We start from the raw sequence: 22,626 nt of genomic DNA on the forward strand, positions 1-22,626 counted from the left end.
ATGTAAATTAACTTCCTAATCAATATGGGGGATGATTTCGGTTTTGTGTCTGCCTTTGTCGCTATTACCATTACTACATTCTGTGAGAGTTTGTTTTTTTTGTCGTTTCGTTTTCGCTTTTGAGACAATTCCGGCTAATGGACGGTAATCCGACTGCAGTACACCTGTGCCTCTACGATGTGATCTTCGCCACAAATCAATATACGTTCTTTGCTAAAATTGCATCCCCCTTCGATACATTGAAGTCTACGAACGTTCGTAAACCTTCAAACAGAATGATGTTTTAAAGCGATATTACTATATCAATAATGTAAGAAAAACTGAAACTACAGGCAATGACATCAAAGTCCTTGTACCAAAGTTTTTCATATATGTTGCTTACAAAAAAAACTAAATTATACCTCAAGTTAAGTTAGGATAAGTAAAGTTAAAAAAAGAACTCAACTTTTACTGTCATAAAATTTAAATTTCTTTAAATTCTTATTAAGTATAAACTAAAGACATAAAGTGTATTAAGTTTCTAATTATTCTATTGATAACAAAGACAAGATACTATTGAAAATTGGATAATTAAAAATCTTAAAACAAATTATCCAATAAATATGTAAATTTAGTTTTTCTTTGAAATTAACGAAGCAGTTGATTACAAATTTATTCACGTAACTCGATTTTGCATATAAGACTTTCAAATTGTGTTTCTTCATCAAAATCATCGTATTTTCATTGAATAATTAACCATTCAGAACTTACTCAATATGTATTTAAGTAATATACATTCATTGTTTTTGTTCAAAATTTTATGTTTCAATTATTTATTTATGTTATTTCACTATAGATTTTTTTTATATAAAATTAGCACAAGTTTATTTTGTATATTAACTAAAGTGATAAAGTGTAATCAATGTGCAGAAAAATAATTTATAAATCATTTAATTGTTTTCTTATACAATCTTTTTAAGATTATATCATTATAGATAGCATTGTTCTAGAAATTAGTTTTCATCTTTTTTGTATTTTGTTCTGATAAAACGGAATATTGTACCGAAAAAGCGGAGTAAATTTGTGTTATTTCCTTTGTTCTGTTTCTAAGCGGAATCGACTGTTGTTATTAGCAAATTATTGCTTGATTACTTGATTAACAGTGCAAATATAGCTACGGGTTGTTTTTGTTGTGTAAGAGTAATAACATGATACGGGAATAATCAAATGAGACCCGAATCCATACGGAATAATTCATGATCAGTGGTACATCCATGTCTTTAGCAGATTTTGAGCTAAAACGCTTTGGTGGCGCACTGCAGTGAAGAATGTTTATGTAATTTTAATTACAGCCGCTGCAATCCGACCTGTATTATGCGGCTGTTTGCATTTTACGTAATTGATTGATGCACGGATATATTGATATGAAGATGACATGTAAATTTACCTTTTGTCGCTAATGAATAAACAGTAACCAATGTGGAACTGAGCGGAGCCCCGTGGGGATGTGCGGGATTATATTAATCTGACGATGGGCGAGGAACTATGGGGGCGTTTGTGTGCAACCCCGGAAGATCAAATAAACACGGTTCGGCGATCAAATATTTATTGTCTCTATTACAGTTCAAAATCTGTAGAACAGGTTGAGGAACAGCTGGACTTGAGAGTACATCTGGCTGATGGAATTGATGGTGAAGAGAAATAGCTTCGCTATGTGGACAACGACGGGAGTCATCTGTACGAAGACCGCGACCTTATGAAAGAGCTGAAGACTTTGGACTTTTTTTTTGGATCCTGATCCTCGTACTTCTCGTAGGCCTCGGCAAGAGTCTGCAGAAGAGGACCAAGGTACTCGGTACTCCTTTCGAATCTGAGGAACGAATTACAGGTGGCAATAAGCTTCTATCCTAGTTACAACCGCAAGCAGATTATTATACTATACCTATTCCGAACGAAGGAAATTGCAGCATTTTCCGTAACGGAGAGATCCTTGGAATCTTGGTTAGTAATTCCGTTAAGCAGTTGAACTTCCGCAGCGGCGGTTGCAAACGCGCAGAACAACAATGCCACCACCAAACTCCTTAATGACAACGACATTCTGAAAGCGATATCAAACCATTACTACTCGACATCATTACCATTTCCACTTTATCATTTTGTATAAATGTACACAAAACCACACAAATAAAATTAAAAAAAAACACAAAGATCAAAATACTGTATTTACCTGTTAACTTGTCTCTAGACTCGACTGCACACCAACTATTCCCAACATCTATTCTGGACCGCCTTATATCGCCTCTCCCCCGCCACATCCTTCCTAATATTTTACCTGCAAATTACACAAAAGGAATCAATTCCAGGAACACATCTGTTCCCCGCAAATGGGAGGAGAGCAAACTCACAAACTCATCAATTTTATTATAAGCACCATCGTCCAGCTCGTTGATGCTTTCCAAGCGTATCCAGTTCTTCAGCCCTCTGAACGGATCTTTTGTTTGCACGTCGATGTCCTCTTCGACATTCGGTAATTTCAATCTATAAAAGAATCATACAGAAGCTACATACATAACCAACTACAACACATAAAACCGTAGTGTACTGTCACTTAAACATTTCAGTGCTTCCATTAAGGATTGGCGCCTCTACAAATGTTATATGCTACATCCTGTCTTAACGATCGCAGCTTTAAAAATAAACGCAATTCATAATAGACAAAACATCAATTTAAACACAAACATAAAATATATACGTAACGTTTCATATATATTTTTTTATTATTCACAAAATTCGTAATTGAAATCATAAAATAAATATTTTACAAACATTATTTTATATACAAATCATACATATATTTTTTTTGTACTTGCAAAATTTTATTACAAAATATTGAATATTGAAAAATAGAAGTAATTACATTGTAATAACTTTATTTAACCAAAATCCAGTACTATTTTTTAATAAAATTGTAATTATTCCATCAATATTTTTCAAATAAATTCTAAAAAAAATCTATATACTTCAAAATGATCTTTACAGTTTGATCTTCTGTCTAGACGTATTGTCAGTGTCAGGTAAAGCACATTTTAAATGTAGTATAATTCTGCTTTCAATCGTCAATAATATGTACTTTACTAAAATAAACAATGCTTGACCGTTTTCAACCAAATACAACAAATCCTTTATATCAATTTTTTGATGAACATAATTCAACATTTTATATTTCACACTTAAATATTCATTGAATTGTTTGCTTTCCCCAATGTAATACCTCACTTAATTTATTAATATCAATAAATTTACGTTATTCTACTATGGAAATATTCATAAGTTAAAAAAAATGAATTTAAAAAAAAATTAAAAAGTAAATTAGATGAAACTTTAAAAATAAATTAAATTAAAGTGCAATAATTGCATTTAAAAATGCAAAAGAAAATTTCTAAATAAATAATCCAGACGTGTATTTAATTTTTTTTTATTCTCTATTTTCTAACATATCGATTCCGTTTTGTAGCAAACAGAAACTAAGCTCGCCTCCTATAATTTAAACATCCAGGATCGTAATTATGAACAAACTGTTCCCAGTTTTCCAGAAATTCTCTAACATTAACCATACAAACTGTTTTTAAACGACGTGTGATCAATAGCAAAACTTTACAGAACTTTTAATTCATGCAAATTACACATTACACAAATTATACAGATTTCCTACTTCCGTTTCAACTCTTCCCACTTCAAAGAAATAAAGAAAGAGAAAAAAACATAAGCGATTAGTGGAATATGCACAAACTTCCAGGAACTATAGATTTTCCGAATCAATCTAAACTATAAGTAATAATAAACTTTATAACGATCATGTTTAAATAGTATTATTTTCAATCATTACTTTTTAATTAATTATAGTTTTAATTAAAATTTATTGATTTGTGTTTATATAAACTTCAATATTTAATTATTTTTTATTTGACTTTATTTAAAGTGATGTAATTAAGCTATAGTCATATTATAAAATGTTATGTCAAATAAATATTGCTATTATTTATTACTTAAAATGATTAAAGAAGTATAGTACATAAACTACTCCATGCAAATAAGTCTGATAGATGTGGTCTTTGTGTTACACGGGATGAATTTACGTGATTCTTAAAAGATATTTTGTAATATATCAAATTGCCTGTAAATGGAAATCTTTGTGAAACTTTTTTTTTGTACGAAAGTAGAGGATTCAATAGACCGGAGAAATGGGGAATTCTGTGTCGGGTATTTTGAAAGTTCGAAAAAAAAAAAGAAAGAAAGAAGAAGGGATCCGTCCATTTGGGAGGGTATATTTCGACGATTTAAATGAGCCCCATAAGGAGAAGGCCCAAAAAGCGAAACAAAATACGCACCGAGGGTTGCAAAGGATCCCACCGCTCTTTTGGGAGTGGTTAGCAAAGTGCACAGCCGGATGCACCGCATCAATAAACACGTACAAATTTGAAGAGAAAATATTTTTTAAAAAAATCATATTTGTTTAAATTAATTAGTTTCAAAACGAAATTATTTTATTTATTATAAATATATATAGCTGCAGGCTATTAATTATTGAACTGAAGGGCAATATTAGTATTTAATCAATTTGTTAATTTCATACGGGACGATGGGTTTTGCCAAATTATTTTTAGCTGACTGGAGGCACGTCAAGTGGGGGAGGGAGTACAACCCTCCCACTTTAAGGCCAATATTATTTTTTTTGCATAATTTGTTTTTTATTTCATTCCATAAGGAATTTTAATGAAAACGCTTTACATTTTTATTATAGTTTCGATTCTTATATAGTCACTTCTCAACTTAAGACGTTTCGTTCAGCATCTTTGGACATAAGTCGAATTTGATACAAAAATAATAATATAATGATACAAAGTTCTTAAGTGCGAATGGTCGTAAGTCGAGAAGTTATTTTTTAAACCGACAAACTGTATCAATTATAAATTACTGCAAGGACAACATCGAGGGCTACGTTCATATTTTCTGGGATAATATTTTTTAGTGGAGCGGAGAATATTGTGGATGTCCAGGGAAGGCAATTTCGTAATAATGCACCTTTTTTTTGTTGGGATTTTCTGCACTGTAAAAGTGCAACTCAGGAAGGTGGCAGGTAGCAAGGACGAGTCAGATTCCTAGAACTGGGTGGAGCATTACCTATGCGAGTGCAGAAACATCCTATGTGGCTTAGTGTCCTTTTTGTTGCTGTAGGTGTAGTCGCCAACGATGGTGTGACCAAGAGCAGAGCAATGCACGCGTATCTGGTGTCTCCTACCTGTGATAGGCTTCACGAGGACCTTCGTGCAAGGGTAGCTATCGTAGAGTCCAGTTTCAAGGACAAGAAGGACAGTCATCGCATCCTTTGCCTTCACACAGTAGCTACGATCGTTCGTGCACATTTTCTGCGCTGCCGTGTCTATGCAGTTCTCGCCTGTGGAAAATAGCCTCGGAATAATAAATTCAAGAATAAAATCTGTTACGTCGCATTACCTATGGCCAGATTGATGAAAAGCAGCTCTTGCGAAATAACACCCCGCACTATGGCCAAATAATATTTCCTGATCTGCCGGAGTTGGAACAGACTGAACGTAATTTTGCAAGCATTTTTGTTTAATGGTATGCACAAAATGCCGCTGGTGGCGTAATCCAAGCGGTGCACGAAATAGAAATCGTGGTAAAGTTTGTTGTTAATGTGCTCTGGCACTTTCCTCCGCAAATAAGTTTGAATTGTATACTGAAATGTTATTTTATTTATAAACAACTGCTACCAAAGCATTGCCGCTTCGGATCATTACAGTCGCTTTGGATGGACTGAAAGCTGTCCGAAAGCAACGGTCAATCATATAACATGAACTTCCCCCTTTATATACAACATGTACGTATATAAATGCATACATGCATCTATATATTTGATTTAAATCCGAATTAGTGGATTATGCAACATACAATTACTTCCGTTTTATAACATCCATTAATCATATATATATCTACTGGGCGATTATGGATTAAACATAACCACTAGGTTTATATTTAACACTCTCTATTATACATTTAAATGCAATAAGCAACAAAAGCTTAATTTTATCATCTTCTACTTAACATTGATTTCACAACAATAATAATATGTAAAAAATGTTAATTAAAAAAAAACATTGAAGTTTAATAATTAAGTCTTTTTACATAATTTTGTTTCATTGTCTATAATATTTTTTTTAATTATAATTTTCATATGCATTTGTAAAAATCGTCTACAATCACATAAATTACAAAATAAAAACTGGATATAATAATAAAGTTAACTGTTACAAAAGGTCTATTGACAATAGGTCTTTTTGACCCTACATAAATAATTTAACTTTGTTAAGCTTAGTTGTAATAATTGTATCTAAATAATTATTTTGTGTTAATAAAGTGACGTTTTAGGTTTGTTCAATTATTGTATAACCTTCAAAGTAAATAAAATTATCGGATTTTTTAATCATAAGAAAATGATTGACAAAATATGAAAATTAAAGTGCATTTACTTATTAAAAAAAGAAAGTAAACAAATAATTAACTTAAATTAGTTTGTTTTCAATTTTTAAGTTATCATTTTAATTTAAGAATGTAACAACAAAAAAAAAGAGTAAAATAATTTCAATTTTTGAAAGTAACTTATGTTTTGTATTAATCATAAAATGAATTACATTATTATACAAATAGAAAATGGATTTTCATATGCATTTGTAAAATAGGTCTTTTTGACTAGATAAATAATTTAAATTTGTTAGGCTTAGTTTTAATTAATGTATCTAAATAATTATTGTGTATTAATAAAGAAACTTTTTAGGTTTGTTCTATTATTGTATCACCTTCAAAGTAAGTGAAATTTAATCAATAAATAACAATATAAATTAATTATAATTACCGGATTTTTTCATCATAAGATTGACAATTTTTGAAAAATAACTTTTGTATATAAAATGGATATACATGAAACACTCGATATTTAAATAATAAATACATCAAAAGCAATCATTTGTTTAGCTTTGTTTTGAAAATGTAGGGAACATCCCGAGGATAAGATTCCCGTTTTCTACGTGACTTTCTTGCACGCAATAAATCACGCCCTCGGTGATTGCTCGTTGTAGGAAAAGCAGGTGTGTGCGAAATTTATGCAATATACAGAAAATCAATTCGATAAAAAAAAAAACAGGAACAACAAAATGCGTCTCCGCTCGATGCTTCATTTTGCCCGGAATTATGTAAGGGCATGAATTGTTAAGTAACAAAATGCGAAGAATCTGTTACGACGTCTCTTTTCTTCTTTATATACATTTTTTTTCATTGCTTCCACTCAATTAGACGAAATATGTATTCACGTTTCGATTCTGAGTTTTGTTTATTTTTATTATTTTTTCTTTACAGCTTTCAAATCGTTCACATTTAAATATACATAAAGATTGAATCATCTGTGGTTATATACGATGGAAATTGGTAATATTTTACATAACAAAAACAGAAAGCAATTATTGAAATGAATAAAAGTATTTTATGGTTTACTTTAAAAACAAGGATTTTTCAACAACATACTTTGAAAATTACATTATAAAAAGTACAAACATTTTTCATTCATTATTACGAAATTTATTTGCACTTAATAATAAAAAAAAATATTATGATTATTTATGTTTGATTGCTTCGATAAATATTATTATTAAAAATATACATAAATTTAAAATGCATAAATATCTTTTGTAAATGAAATGGAAATTGCGACAAATATATTTGTCCCGATTAAGCGAAATCGACTATTTTTTAAAGTTTTATATAATTTACATTTGGTCAAAATATTTTAATAATATTGATACAAAATAGTAACAGAATGTGCACATTCATTCCCATTACATAATTTGAAACATTTACAAGAAATTTAATTAAATGTAAATATCAATTAAATGAATAGAAAATTTGGATTGAAGCCAATATTTAAGATCGAATGTTTATAAGTAAATATTTATAATGAAAATATACCTTCTTCAACTAGCCTTCATAGATGAAACAAATATATACAATACTTCAAGGAGCAGTAAGTTAATTACATTAGACTATAGTATAATATAAGTTTCTACTACACGAATTTGTACAACGCGTTAAAATCCGAGGAAACATCTTGTATAACACGATTTCCTAAAACACATAATGTATTAACTGCGTTGTCGAGAGTCTACTGTATCATATCAATGGTTATTCATTATAGGCAACCATACTACCATCAATTTGAATTATCAATAGACTATTAGTATTTAATCATTTAACAACACAATCAGTTAAAGATAAAATAAACATTTATTATTAACACTAAATATCGTTTAGTATTAAGTAATTTTCAAACCGGACTATACTTTCTCATTTTCCTTTATATTCCAAAATATTAATGTCTTGTTTGATTATAATATAAGTATAAAGACCTATGGACAATAGACTTTTGTATCAGTTGACTTTCTTTTTAACATAAGTATAATTTTTGTTATAGAACCTTGTTTACCAAACTTAAATTATCGTTGATATTGAATCAAGCTATTATGTAATAATTGCATACTTTAATAAAGTTCTTATTTATTCTGGTATTACCAGTTTACTCTTAACAAACACTACAAAGAAACAACTCTGTTTTTGAAGGACATCGACTTTATTACTAATATTTTATTTTCTTATCAAAAAACAACTAATAACTTCGCAATGTTTACTATAATCAATGTAATGGATGATCTAAAAATTGGATAATGAAGGTTTTCCATTACACAAAATATGGTAATTATAACATAAGAAAGGGTTATTCTAGGTGTTAAATTCTATGAATCATAAATACTGGTAATCCTATTAATTCGAACACCTGTATGAGCATAACAGCACCCAATTATCACTAATCGATAATCAATTAAGGGAGACGTCAATATAATTCCTATTGGACCAATCACAAAGCAGTGTTACTGCACACCAATAATAGGTTCAATTCCAGTCTATGTATTTATCCGATGAAACACACAACCAATCAAAATAACTTTCAATTGTCCTAGGATTCAATATGCTTAACAAGCTTCTTAATTAATAGTTTGTAACTATCTTATAGATAAATAAAATATCCAAAGTTTTAACTAAAATGTTTGTTTCAGGGTCAGAACGTAATTGTATTAAATATTTTTAAAATAAAATATTGAAAATTTTGATCTACAAAAAGAAAATCAGTATGTTTTTTTCTATGATTTTATTGATAGAGTAAATTATTTCCAATTCGCCCAATAATTTATTAAAATAAAATTAATTATATCATTTGCATTTCTATAGCAAAAATTGTAATATTTTTAATTAAATTAATACTTTTCTATCAATATAAAATTTAATTTTGTGACAGATTTAGCTGTTTTTTTATAGATTAACAAAATATAGTTTCTATACTGTTTAGAGCTTTTATTTACAATATGAAATAACGATAAATATAGTTGAGCTCATGCATTTGTACAAGTTAACCTCTTATTTTCTTTACCTGATTTTTATTATTGCTATTGATGAGTAGATCATATGGTTTATTAACCAGAAGATAATTCTTGCTGAAATAAATAATTTCTGGTCTATTCTCGCGCAGAAATTTGAATAATAATTCAAACGCTTTCAGTACAACCACAATCATGGCTGCTCCCAACAATGTGTTGTTTGTAGGTTAATTAACTCAGTCACTTTGATTATCAAAACATACTTAAGTCATTTCAAACAAACGCACACTTAGAGAAGAAAAAACGCACAGTTTACACAATTTCACAATAACGAACAATCAGCAAAGTTTGTCCAACTTGTTTGGTAAAAATAATTCAACAAATGCACACCACTAAACAAATTAGTTTTAACAGAAAGCAATGAAATACGCTTGCTCAGCAGCATTTATTTAAAAAAAACATATATATGTATAAAAATAAATTATTATAAACTTCAGGGAAATGGATACACATTAAAATATCACAATAAAATTGTGGTGAATTTAGGCTTATACTTTTTTGAAGAAGTTCAACATCGTCGCCTGATTCGGTTTCACCTTGGACCGTCTTGTAATTGTTTTCTGAAAAAAATCAGATTAAAATTGAATTCTTTAAATATTAAATAGAATACCTTAATTGCGTTCAGAGTCGGCTTTTTCCTTTCTGGTATTAATGGTTTCTGCACACGCTCTTTCTTCACAACAGGTACATTGTTTTTATCCACTACTTTAATTATTTCAGAATTTTTTGATACTTTATTATCATCTTCAACTATTTCATTTTCTTCAACTTCATCAATTTCCATGGATTCGTCTATCCTATTTGACGATTCCTCTATCCTAGTTGATGATTCCTCTATCATAGTTGACGATTCCTCTATCATAGTTGAAGATACCTTTATCCTAGTTGAGGATTCCTCTCCAGTAAAACTAGACTCGCTCATTGGTTCTGGCTTAATCTGAATGGATTGTCTTGTATTGGTTTTCTAGAAAGATTCAGATTAATATTCAAAAGAAAGAACTCACAACTGTATTTCAAATAGGACACCTTAAATGCGTTCAGATTTGTTTTTGTCCTCTCTTCATCAAATGAACTATCCATCAAAGAATCGTCATTTTCAGCAACAGTCTGATTATTTAGTAATACTTTTATCTTTTCATTATCTAATTTCAAAATTCCACTATTTTCTATATCTTTAACATTAATTGGTTCTGGTCTTCTTATCACATCACCTTTTTCTTTAACATATTTCTGAAATTATAAAATTGACTTAAGTGATTCTTTCAAAGCACAAACAACTTACGTGTCTGAAAAATTTACTGATTGTGGAAATGGAATGATTAATTTCAGCAGGCTAAAAATATGATTATCATGTAAATCATGGATAAACGATAATTATAATTCACATACTTTAACCTCGGGCTCGGGTTGTTTCTTCTTAAAGAAATATTTACCGGTAGGGACTAGTTCTTCTATTGGTTTCAAGCATTCTTCCATGTTTTCTTCAATTACCACTTTATTTTTATGACAATCAACTGGTTTTACTCTTTTATACGAAATAATACTCTGATTTGGTTTGATGCTTTCATTTTCTTTCCCTTTCTTGTGAGAACAAAATATAGAGCCGAGCTTACTTTCTGGATTGTAATTGTCATAAACCTTGTTATTCATATCTATATTACCAAGAGCCAATTGATAGCAATCTACGGATTCCTTCAAAAATTTCTTGATGAACTCAGAATAATCTTCATCGCGGATTTCATTAACGCTAGGCAAATTTACCGGGACTCGTAATTTAAGTTTAGGGTCAAACACCTCTTGGCATGAAAAAGCAATATCTGCCATTACAAAATTTTCAATGTAATCATCATCAACAACCAGGTTGGGCATGTTCAATTTCAATGGGATTTTTAATAGGAATTTTCGTATATCTGAGTTAATTATTTGGCACATGAATTTCCACGATTTTACGAGTCCTATTCCGGGCAAATTCTGCACGTAATCGCAGCCAGATAAAATACAGGCATGTCTGAATTTGCGGAATTCGAATTTTTCAGGCTGAGTCAGCTGAAGTGCTGACCAGAGCTTAGTCTGTGTATAAACCTCTCCTGCACCACTATCATCTAATTTAAAAAATATCTAAAATTAAACATTATTTGGTTTCAGTACTGTATCTATAAGCTTACATTTCTACATCCATAGACAATCAGATCTGAGTCTTCAGTTATCACAAAGTCCACATAATTGTTAATCTCTAAAAAGGCCAACTGGGCATCTGCTTCATAAGGAGCTATAATACATTCAACCCCAACATTTCTAGCGACTTTAATTAAAGCTAAAGCCATTTCATGTGTAATATCAATAGCCCTTGACATATATGGTCTAGCTAATTGGTTTTGACCACTGGCAACCAACAAATTTGCCTTATTCCTAGCATCTGTCCTACTTTCATGCCTACTCTTGTCAACAATCTTCATTGGCATGTTCTTCCCATCAAAGACAAGAACTGGCATTATCTTGAAATGCTTTAAAAGATTTATATATTTCATACAGTAGTCTATATATCTAAAAGAATATTACAATTATTATATATTTCTAATAGTCTTAAATGAGAACATTAAGGATTTTATGAATGAAATTTATCTAACACATACTTTGTAGTTTTACGTCCAAAGAACAAATCTTCTGCACAGCAGAACACTCCCCTGTGGAGCCAGCAGTAGGCATCAATAGCAACCCTTTTATTTTTGAAGTCCCTTAAATGTCCACGTTCAATGGCCGGATTCTTTTTCTTAAGAAATGGTATTAAGCCTGTTATACCCATGATCTGACATATAACGTTACTGCTGGTCCTCTTAAAATACTAAACTCAACCAAACTCAACTAACTTCTGCAGAATGTATCGAAATTGTAGGTTCTTCAATTGGCGGGAAACGCGGTAATCTTTGAGAAGGAGTATTTTGCCAACTTCAGGTGAATGGTAATCAATAGAAGATGTACTTCTGTGCATGTTTATTCTTATGTATAAAGAGTAGTTTGTTGATTTAAGCATGTTTACCGATATGTTTACTTATTGTATATGTAATAATGGCTATATTAGTCTAAAAAATAATCTTATTAATTATATACGATCTTTAGTTGGTGATACTGAAATAAGACATAACAATTCTCTTTGCGCTTTTCTTCTTTATGCGCATGGAAACAGTATATTTTTAAGTATTTCCAATTAACATAGCTTCTTAAATTACAAGAAATATGTATTTAATAGTATAGTAGTGCTTGCAAAGGGTTGTAGTGTTTGAGATGAAGATAATTCCAAATGGAATTTACGTTAGACTATAGATTAATGGAAAAACTTTCAATTAAGTTATCTCAAAAGAGTTAGTGCAACTTTTTGACTTTCAAATGGTTGGTACCATGGCAAGTCATAGCGTATGCGCAATAAACGTAAAATACATAAATCATCCTCAAAAGTAAAGCTTTTCAATTTTTGTCAACATTTTATGCACTAGGTAGGCCTTATAATTTACCCATTTTTATTTCAAATCATTTGACCACGAAGATGCCAGTGAGGAGAGCCCTACATGCTGGAAGTTGGTATACAAATTCAGGTATTTAAAGGAGAATCAGCTGATCTTTTTGTTGTTAAATTGTTATTTGCATGTCATTGACCTTCTGAAACAAAGGGATAAGCGAGTTAATTATTAATTTTTACGATCAAAATGGCGTTGTACGTTATACAATTTTTTACAATTGTTTTGTGTATTAAGGACCAGAGCTGTCTAGACAGCTGGATTATTGGTTAAAGCAAGCGGATCTAAGCCATGGACCAGCCAGGGCAATCATTGCTCCGTGAGTTTGTAGATATACATGTCTAATACAATAATTATTGTTTTGTTGTAGTCATGCTGGCTATCAATATTGTGGAGCTTGTGGGGGGCACGCTTATAGACAGATAAGTCCTGTTGTAGTGAGACGCATTTTTATATTAGGTCCATCACATCATGTTCGGTTGTCTGGTTGTGCCTTATCTAGTGCACAAAAGTATAGAACACCACTCTATGACCTGCACATAGATTCTAAGGGTACTGTATAGATATTTCTCAGACGTTCATGCGAATATAATTATTCTCCTATTGCAGTCAACGAAGATCTCTCTGCAACAGGACAATTTGAGTGGATGGACTTGGACACTGATGAAAATGAGCATAGTATAGAAATGCACTTGCCTTACATTGCTAAAGTTATGGAAAGGTTTTCTATCATATAACAAGCAAGGTTTTTAAAATTACATCTGTTATGGTTTTTTAGTTTTAAACATCAGTTTACTATAGTACCAATACTTGTCGGATCTCTCACACCAGAGAGGGAAGCATGCTATGGGAGGATTCTGTCTAATTACTTAGGCGACCCTCAGAATCTATTTGTGATATCTTCAGACTTCTGCCACTGGGGACAACGTTTTCGTTACACTTATTACGATCGTTCTTATGGAAATATACATCAATCAATTGAAGGATTAGATAGGGCTGTATGCAAATTAATAACTAATTATTAGCTTTTTTTTTAAATTTACTCTAATTTTGTTTTAAGGGCATGAATATCATTGAAACTCTGAATCCGACAGATTTTACGAATTACTTAAAGAAGTACGGAAATACTATTTGTGGCCGGCATCCTATTGGCATCCTTTTGCAGGTTCGTATAAAAATAAACTATATTCATTAATAACAACAATAACAAAAATTTCTTCATAACTATAAATCTATGGACAATCTTTCTTTTGTTTAAGGCTGTGCAAGATCTGATGAGGAACGATCGTAGCCAAAGCGCCAGCTTGAAATTCTTGAAGTACGCGCAGTCCAGCCAATGCCGTAATATGGATGATAGTTCTGTGAGTTACGCGTCGGCTGCTTTGGTTTTCGAATAACCTGAGGCCTTACCTACGTTTATACAGTGGCTATCAACCAATTTGCAACTTCGGTTATTTTATCATACGAATCATTATTTTTGAATTTACAATTAATTTGAAACATTTTACAAGCATAATCCCAATTAATTTAATTTTATGCAATTTACATACAGGTTTATGTAACCAGTTATCTATATATATTGAAAACTTTCATATTTCATTGAGTGGAGCGGGGCGTGGCGTTTCCGTGCTCACTCCTCTTTTCGACCTTGACTTGACCCATCGACCGATACTTAATTAATTTGACATACGCTATCGAGGCGATATATCTCCTAATGAATTAATTTATCAATGACGCCTTCTCAATATGATGTATGCCTTAAAAAAGTAAAGCGAGTGATTAGGATTAGGCCTTCCGATTGAGACACGAAATACTACCATATATTTCACAGAAGAGACAAAAATATGAAACAAAATCGGGACGAGAAAACCAAAAAAAAAATAATTAAAGAAAAGCGATCAAGAGAAAAGTAAACGCTTATATATAAATATATTTTGGTAATAGTTGTAATGCCACTAAAAATAGCTCAGGTGAAATTTTTTTCTTTTTTTTTTAGAAAAGAGTATTACTTTTATCAACTATCTTTCAAAGTAATTAGAGCAAAGAGTATATTTTCTCGATGGAAATAAATTTAACAAGAAAATTGAAAAATAAAATCGTAATATAACAAACTCAGTCCAAATAAGTAAATCATATTTATATATACACATAAGTCAAAGAACAGTGTTCAGAATTTACGGAGTACTAATTCATTTCGAACGTGTAGCACTGCATATTACAAGGGAAATACGTGTTTCTGTTGTTCTGAGGGGGGAAATATATGAAAATGATGAGAAAAATTTCAGGTGCCGCCACGTGCCTATATTTGATGAAAAAAAAAAACATAATATAAACTATCAATTAAGCAATTCATTAACACTAGCAGCATATAGGATTAAAGAATTTTACTAACTATAAAGAGAGGGAAAAAAACAACAAAGAATCATTATGTGAACATACAATTTTTTATAAATGTTACATATATTAAAGGAAAAATAATATTGATAATACGAAAAGAAAAAAATTCTGTTTTATATAAAAAAAATATATATATATAATTAGGCATACATTTTTAAATATTACTTTTCATTTTTTTTTTGATGGTATGGTAGAGTTATTTTATTAATTTACTAATATTTAATTACTTAGTACTATAGATACTTAATTCCGCCTTATAAAAGCTCGCATCATTGGAAAATGTATCACAAATGTACTGCGAGTGTTTTGAGAACAGTTTAATATCAATTATAACGTATAGAGCAATAAAAATAATAATATGAATCCGAAATAATAATTGACTGAATGATTATTTTAATACATTTACAATGATAACTAATGATTTCACCGATTTCTAATATATTATTCATAATTTATTTAGAAACTTAGTGGCAGATTTATATAGGAACAACGAAACTTGTTAATGTAAGGCTCATTTTATTTTGCAATTGTACTGTAGTTTTCCAATTTTATTATTTGTTTTGTACACTTAAAATTTATTGGAAATCAGCTATTGTTACTCACGGATTTTGCTTGTTTTCTTTTAATTCGATTACATGTATTGGCATAAAGGATTATTCATGATTAAAGGATCAACGCCGATTAATACAACCGATCTTCCCTGTCAGTAACTTCCATTTTGGGATGTTTATAAAGTCTGTAATTTCTTAAAATATTTTCAATACTTATACAAACTAGTATCATATAATTTAGTTGGATTTTTGTTAGGTTTCTGTGTTGGATTGTAATATTTTTAAAGTTTATGGAAATAAACGAACACCAATTTTCTACAAGTTTGTTAAGCAAGTCTCGCATTTTCAAGTTGATTGTTTAGTATTGAATGATCCTTTGATTACCAACAAAAACAAATAAAGTTTATAGTACAAATTTTTATTTTTTATTTACTTGTATTCCTATAATTACATCCTGTATAATTCATATTTTAGATCACAAAAAATGTTTACTATTTTTATTTGAATGACTATCGACCATGATTTATGTAATACATCTATCCACCCATCCACGCAACATATTGCTTAACTATAAGATGTCAAATAAGAAAGATCTGATCAACTTCACATGTCTTAAGTAATATAACACTAAATATAAATGTCTAAATATTTTACTTATATATTACTTATATGACTTATATGGCTTTAAATATGACTTTAGTTTCAAAAATAACAATGAATAACATTTTAAGATAATAAATAGAAATTTCATAAATAAAGAAGTACAAGAAAGAACGTTAGCAAATTGAAAATATAAAGGTCGATAGCCTTTTGACTTCTGATGATGTAAATAAAATTGATAATTCTTGTATTTCTATATTATAATAAATTTATTAGATTTATAAGAATTTAAGATTATAGTTCTTATATAATTTGTTGACAAATCTAAATTGATTTAATTAATTGAATGGTTATAGAAGCAAAAACAATGTAATGATTTAATTCAAATCGATTGATTCGTTTGTTCACAAGACAATAACAGCAATTTGTGACCCTGCAATATATATAAATATATGTTTACATAATATACATGTGTGTATATATGTGTCATGCAATAAATCAATGCATTTGTTTATTTTTTAATAATAGAGATTTAGGTGGATATCTGGGATTTGCGACTATCTTCAGCTAGTAATGTAACAATAACCTGCCACGTTGCCAGATCACCTATTTAAAACCTATTTTAAAGATAAGATAAATCGGATTAAGTGCAAACATAAGTTTAAGACCAATTGGATTAAAAAGATTAATGCTTTTCAATGATTGACTGTTGTTTTTATCAAGTATTTGTTGATGTTTTGCAAATATTTTATTAATGTTATTGATATATTTGTTTATTCTTATTGGATTTTATTATTGATTGTTCTTTTAATTGTTATTTGAAAATGATTTTCGGGTTTTAATTGCAAATCTGTTATTTTTATTTGGTCTTTTTTTCATTGATATTGGATGGTCGTTTGATGTGGGTGGGATATGGCATCCATGTTGGTAGTACAAACAAGAGTTGTGTGTGCTGAATTTTTTTGTACGCTAAATAGCACATAAAGGTGGTTTATTTGCAAAATAAAATAATAATGTTGGTGCAGTTGAACTCGTAAGGGTTGTGGTCAGTGTTTTCAATTGGATTTAGGCAGTGTTAGGTGGTTTTGCGTAGGCCTATTCAATTGCAGATCTATATATTTTTTTTTCGTCCGAGTGGTGGAACATAAACATGGCTACTATAATACACATATCTAGAAAATGTAAGAACGATTGTTAATGGGTGCACTTTTGAACTGCATATGCCTGATGATTACGGCCAACAACATGATTCTGTGTCGCCCAGGTGAGAATCGGGACGTAAGCCCCCCATCGTTTGAGAGCTTCCTTTAACCTTTGCGTCCGCAAATACTGTCAACAGTTGTTTACCACTTTAGCCTACTTTAACATTATCCAGCTATTGTACCATGCATCCCGATTTCCCGAATGGAAAACCTATCGCTCCGAATATCTCCATACGAAACTCGTCGCAACTGCTCTGCAATGGGTAAGATAAGCTCATAAACATAGAATATTTACCCAACCCCAAATTGACCCATTTAATTTTTGTGTGAAACAACATTGCATTTGATGTACAGTAGAATGTTTACGATGAATGTTATTAGGGCTGAATTCAGTGAAGCCTCAGCACAGGATTTCAAGTACAACTCTACTGATAAATTGAAAGGTCACTTCATTAGAGCGCACCATACTTGTAACAACATTCCAGTTTATCGAGAATTCAATTATTCAATATATGCTTGACAATCATGTTTGTATATATGAATCATTAGTGAATATCAATTATGATTAATTTTCTGTATTTATCATTTATATGCATGTTGTTTGTTAATAATTGAATGATGTCACTTGTTTTATACTTTGGTTAGTGTGTGTTGTTGATGCATTCATGCATTTTTTGCAGGCTGTGTCTGCATGTCAGGCCTTAGTCTGGGCAAGCGATGAACCTATTTGGCTGTCTATTTCCATGTGCACTGCAGCACAGCTGGTGGGGTGTGGGAAGTGAGCAGTGCATGACTGAAGAATTTGTACACAGAATGGGTGTAAACGCATCATCTGCATCTGCTGGTGAGCAAGCGGGAATACCAGGGGCTATTCCTTTGACTGATCCTCCATCAGCAGTTTACAGAGAAACGATGGGGGTCATAGTGCGCGAGAGGAAAAAGAAGGTCACTGGATTCGCGACGCTCAAGAAGAAGCTGATTCGTCGTCGCCGATCCTCCAAGGCGTGCGACCATGGAAGGATGCTGAGGGAATTGGTATCCGATTGGACCCCACTCGAGATCGCCGCTCTGCTAGAGGAGTACGAGGCTTTGGCTGCACTGAAGGATCTCTGCGTTCAGGCCGAACTGGCCAGACCGCCAGCAGCCACGTTCAAACAGGACTTGTCCGCACTCTACGACTTCAAGTATTGCACAGATGCTGATCTGGTGTACAGAGGAGCATGTTTCCCAATACATAGGGCTTTACTGTCGGCACGTTGTCCTTATTTCCGAGATCTCTTAGCCGGATGTCCGGGATATGGCGCCAGAATCTGCTTGGAGCTGAGAACGGCCACCGTCGACGTGCAGCTCTTCTCAGCGTTGTTACGCTATTTGTACACTGGCGACATTTGCCCCCATGACACAAACATCGACATGAATCTGTTGAGAAGACTGCGCGAAGAATTTGGCACGCCAAATGCATTGGAAACCGATTTGAGCTATTTACTCGAGACCGGTGACTACGCCGATGCTGCTTTGGTATTTACTTCAGACGGCACAGACTGCCAGAGGCCCGACTCCGGAAACTCAGAGTACGGATTCAGGCCTAAACTCGAACTGCCATGCCACAAGGCTATATTATCTGCTAGATCTCCGTTTTTCCGAAACCTTTTGCAGAGACGATCTCGAAGCGGCGAAGAGCATACAGAGAGGGCGCTACATATTCCAACTCGTATTGTGTTAGATGAGAGCGTCATTCCTAAACGGTTCGTTTCCTATACACAACGATATTCTTCCTTCTAAAGTCGTCTTTATGTTTGTTTGGTCTAGGTATGCGCGGGTTTTACTCAATGCCGTTTACTTAGATCAAGTCGATTTATCGTATATATCACGTGGAGGCTGTGGAGGAGGACTCGGTGAGGCTCAGGCTTTGGCACACACCGGAAGAGTCCGACCTTCTCCGCTCGAAGAGGCTATGGAATTGTACCAGATTGGTAGATTCCTCGAGTTGGACATACTTGCACAAGGCTGTGAGGATCTCATTTTAGACTGGTTGTCTTTAGAAACATTACCTACAGTTTTGCAATGGTCACGTCAACCACACGGATCTGCTTGGGTTCATAGACAGGTAATTACAACAATTACTATTTATTGATATATTCAAGTGATTTCCAAATAGAAAAAAAATGCAGATCACTGGTATATAATAGCATTCAGGATACGTTCGTGGGACTTGGAGCTATATGTAGTCATTATAAAAATACAAACGTAGTTAGTTATAAAAACAAATTAAAAAACAATAAACAGTGAATCATATATATTTATATTAATTATAAAATATTTATATTAATAAAGAAACATAAAAATAATAAACCATTATAAATACAAGAAATTAGTAATATACTAGAATTTCCTAAATATTAGTTTCAAAAATCAAAATATATAATATTTATGAACAGATTTTTAAGTACTTTATATATTTTACATGTAGCAGTTGCTCAATTGCAACTATTTATTTATTTGTTGCTTGGTATCTCGCCGTTACTTTCTCTTCCCAGTCACTAATCGATCTTCCTTCATCGTTCAACCTTTCTACATTAGCAACAGTTTATTGAACTCTGTTATATTCTTTAATATTTCTCAAAGAAAAACGTTGTCAATTCCAAAATTTAAATTACAAGTTTATACAAAATAATAATTAGATTTATCAACTTTCATTAGTCTTCTTAATTTAATACTTATTTTCTTTTTTTGTTGCAATAAATATTATTACTTATTTTATATATAGTAATATATTATGTGATTATAATTTTTGAAACATATTTACGACCTTTCTTAATTAAAATAAATAATTTCAAATATGTATATTTCACAATTAAATATATATATTTTGATAAAAGTATAGACAATACTGTTAAATATCTAAAATGTTATTGATTTACTGACTGTACAAACATTTTTATGAAAAGTTGTTTTCTTTATTTCTCATGCGAGAAAGCAAAATACATTCAAGGTGTTTTTCTATCTCCAGGCTTTGCACTTCTTGCGCGAAGAGTTTCAACCCGTGGCGCAATCATCTGTCCTTCATCAGTTGGACAAAATCCACTTGGCGGAAGTCTTGAAGAGTCCGTTTCTACAGGCTTCCGAGCTGGAAGTACTTCATGCAGTATTAAAATGGGGCGAAAATGAGCTAGTCAGACGTATGGAAGATAGAGGTATGGAGTATTCGTGTTTGTAGTATTTTATGTGAAATCTCACGCATTGGATTGGTTTGGTTTGCAGAGCCCAATTTGTTAAATCACACCGCGCATTCGGTAACCAGAAAAGGGGTCAAGAAGCGCGATCTGAGCGATGTCGAGTTACGAGAAATATTGTCGGATCTACTGCCTCTGGTGCGAATGGATCATGTTTTGCCACCAAACAGCGACATCTTGAACCAGGCCATCCGCAGAGGATTGGTGAGCACTCCGCCAAGCCACATGATTGGTGGCGAACGCGAGAACATGAGGGTGAATGCCTGGATTCGAAGCACTAAGAATAACGGTTTGTTCGTACAACCTAGACTGTTCATGCCGTACTACGAGGAAGTGAAGGTCCTCTTAGAAGATCAGCTAGTGCAAGAAGTGGAAATCATGAGGTTGAGGAGGGTAAGATACATACAGGACATTCCAGACACTTTGTATATGGTCGAGGAGAAGCCAAGGCCTGCTCACGGGCCTGCTGGCGTAGATGTGCTGGCTTCCATAATACCAGTACCTGATCCGGCAATCATGAACGCTATGCTGAAACGCGAGCAGAAGCTGCGACAGAGTCCAGGTTGTCAGAGAGCATTGAATATGCCATTGTCTTCACGGCATGAAATTAGCAGACAGATACGTTTACGCGTCGTTAGGGAATTCAACCTTCCAGATCCAGTGGCCGATATGTTGGAAAATTGCTTCTGTGTACCGGAACCAGCGGAGAACGAGCTACCGCCTGCACCTTCAAACGAATCTCAACCATCGCCTAGTAAGAGCCGCAACAGGAACTGTTATGGTAGGAACATGACATTTCCGAGACAGGGGACCTACTCTCAACGACACGAATTGCCAGCTATTGTACCTGAAGGCGAATTCCGTTTCATAAACGAACCGGAGAGCAGTTCCTGCAGTGACGGTCATCTCTCGGACATCATGCCGGATGTAGCAATGGCGACATCAACTCTTGGACAGATCCAATTACAGGAACAACAGGAGATGGAATTGGATTTAGGCGATGGAACGGCCCACATGCACGCATCACTCGGCGGTTCGCAGGTTCTTCCGAACCCGATGCTTCATCCAGTTTCGTACAGACGGTATCCGCCAAACACTTATCCACATCATCGACCAGATTCTCAGCCCTATCATCCCATGCCCAGATTCTTATAGTAAGTAAGCTCTAAGTCAAATTTCAAACTGAGGAAATTCTCACAATTCCGCATTTATCACTTGATTTCATTCCTCCAGGACCCAAACATATACTGGCATAGGTGTTTCTTCTAAATCTATTTTCTTATCTTCTCTAATGAGCTAAAATACATAATTCAATGTTTAACGTTTCCCCCAGAACCACAAGCATATATACACTGATGAATTTAAGTGTTCACTTCAAAGATAATATATTAATTAATGATGAACAAAAAAAAACTTAAAAATAATAATTAAATACATTATAATAATATGGAAATTAATCTATAATATATATAAATATATAACTGTTATTAATTTACGACTAATAACTCTTTGTGTAATGTATACTCAATGTTGCTATTAATTGTCAATTTCCGTATATACAGTGTTTCTATTTAACAGAAATACACTTATCTAGA

At 32.3% G+C, this 22,626-nt stretch overlaps 4 protein-coding genes across 8 annotated transcripts; 2 read left to right on the forward strand and 2 right to left on the reverse strand.

Annotated features, from left to right (window-relative positions):
* Positions 1 to 1,568: 1,568 nt before the first annotated feature.
* Positions 1,569 to 9,869, reverse strand: LOC108565341 (RNA pseudouridylate synthase domain-containing protein 1-like). The gene is made up of 7 exons (XM_017924763.1): positions 9,530 to 9,869; positions 5,494 to 5,737; positions 5,161 to 5,434; positions 2,385 to 2,517; positions 2,207 to 2,311; positions 1,922 to 2,077; positions 1,569 to 1,849 (listed from the first exon to the last, which is right to left on the reverse strand). Exons 1-5 carry the CDS (start codon positions 9,671 to 9,673, stop codon positions 2,300 to 2,302), a joined length of 807 nt encoding a protein of 268 aa, XP_017780252.1. The 5' UTR covers positions 9,674 to 9,869; the 3' UTR covers positions 1,569 to 1,849; positions 1,922 to 2,077; positions 2,207 to 2,299.
* A 59-nt stretch (positions 9,870 to 9,928) lies between these two features.
* Positions 9,929 to 12,438, reverse strand: LOC108565340 (exonuclease 1). The gene is made up of 7 exons (XM_017924762.1): positions 12,170 to 12,438; positions 11,702 to 12,080; positions 10,926 to 11,654; positions 10,819 to 10,869; positions 10,563 to 10,766; positions 10,147 to 10,500; positions 9,929 to 10,096 (listed from the first exon to the last, which is right to left on the reverse strand). The coding sequence occupies exons 1-7, from the start codon at positions 12,337 to 12,339 to the stop codon at positions 10,025 to 10,027; spliced, it is 1,959 nt and encodes a 652-aa protein (XP_017780251.1). The 5' UTR covers positions 12,340 to 12,438; the 3' UTR covers positions 9,929 to 10,024.
* A 487-nt stretch (positions 12,439 to 12,925) lies between these two features.
* On the forward strand, positions 12,926 to 15,370 carry LOC108565337 (protein MEMO1). The gene is made up of 7 exons (XM_017924760.1): positions 12,926 to 13,126; positions 13,286 to 13,367; positions 13,419 to 13,600; positions 13,658 to 13,769; positions 13,827 to 14,046; positions 14,109 to 14,213; positions 14,308 to 15,370. The coding sequence occupies exons 1-7, from the start codon at positions 13,078 to 13,080 to the stop codon at positions 14,443 to 14,445; spliced, it is 888 nt and encodes a 295-aa protein (XP_017780249.1). The 5' UTR covers positions 12,926 to 13,077; the 3' UTR covers positions 14,446 to 15,370.
* A 2,162-nt stretch (positions 15,371 to 17,532) lies between these two features.
* On the forward strand, positions 17,533 to 22,475 carry LOC108565328 (BTB/POZ domain-containing protein 7). Of its 5 annotated transcripts, none has more exons than XM_017924744.1 (6): positions 17,533 to 18,061; positions 18,479 to 18,642; positions 18,694 to 19,543; positions 19,608 to 19,905; positions 20,809 to 20,992; positions 21,060 to 22,474. In XM_017924744.1, exons 2-6 carry the CDS (start codon positions 18,516 to 18,518, stop codon positions 22,184 to 22,186), a joined length of 2,586 nt encoding a protein of 861 aa, XP_017780233.1. In that variant the 5' UTR covers positions 17,533 to 18,061; positions 18,479 to 18,515; the 3' UTR covers positions 22,187 to 22,474. The 5 variants fall into 5 exon arrangements, with proteins under 5 accessions (XP_017780233.1, XP_017780235.1, XP_017780231.1 ...); XM_017924746.1 differs by having other exon boundaries at positions 18,697 to 19,543; XM_017924742.1 differs by having other exon boundaries at positions 18,479 to 19,543; positions 21,060 to 22,475.
* The last annotated feature ends 151 nt before the right edge of the window (positions 22,476 to 22,626 follow it).

Source organism: Nicrophorus vespilloides, unplaced genomic scaffold, assembly GCF_001412225.1.
Source record: "Nicrophorus vespilloides isolate i.1.1-1 unplaced genomic scaffold, Nicve_v1.0, whole genome shotgun sequence".
NCBI classification, from domain to species: domain Eukaryota; kingdom Metazoa; phylum Arthropoda; class Insecta; order Coleoptera; family Silphidae; genus Nicrophorus; species Nicrophorus vespilloides.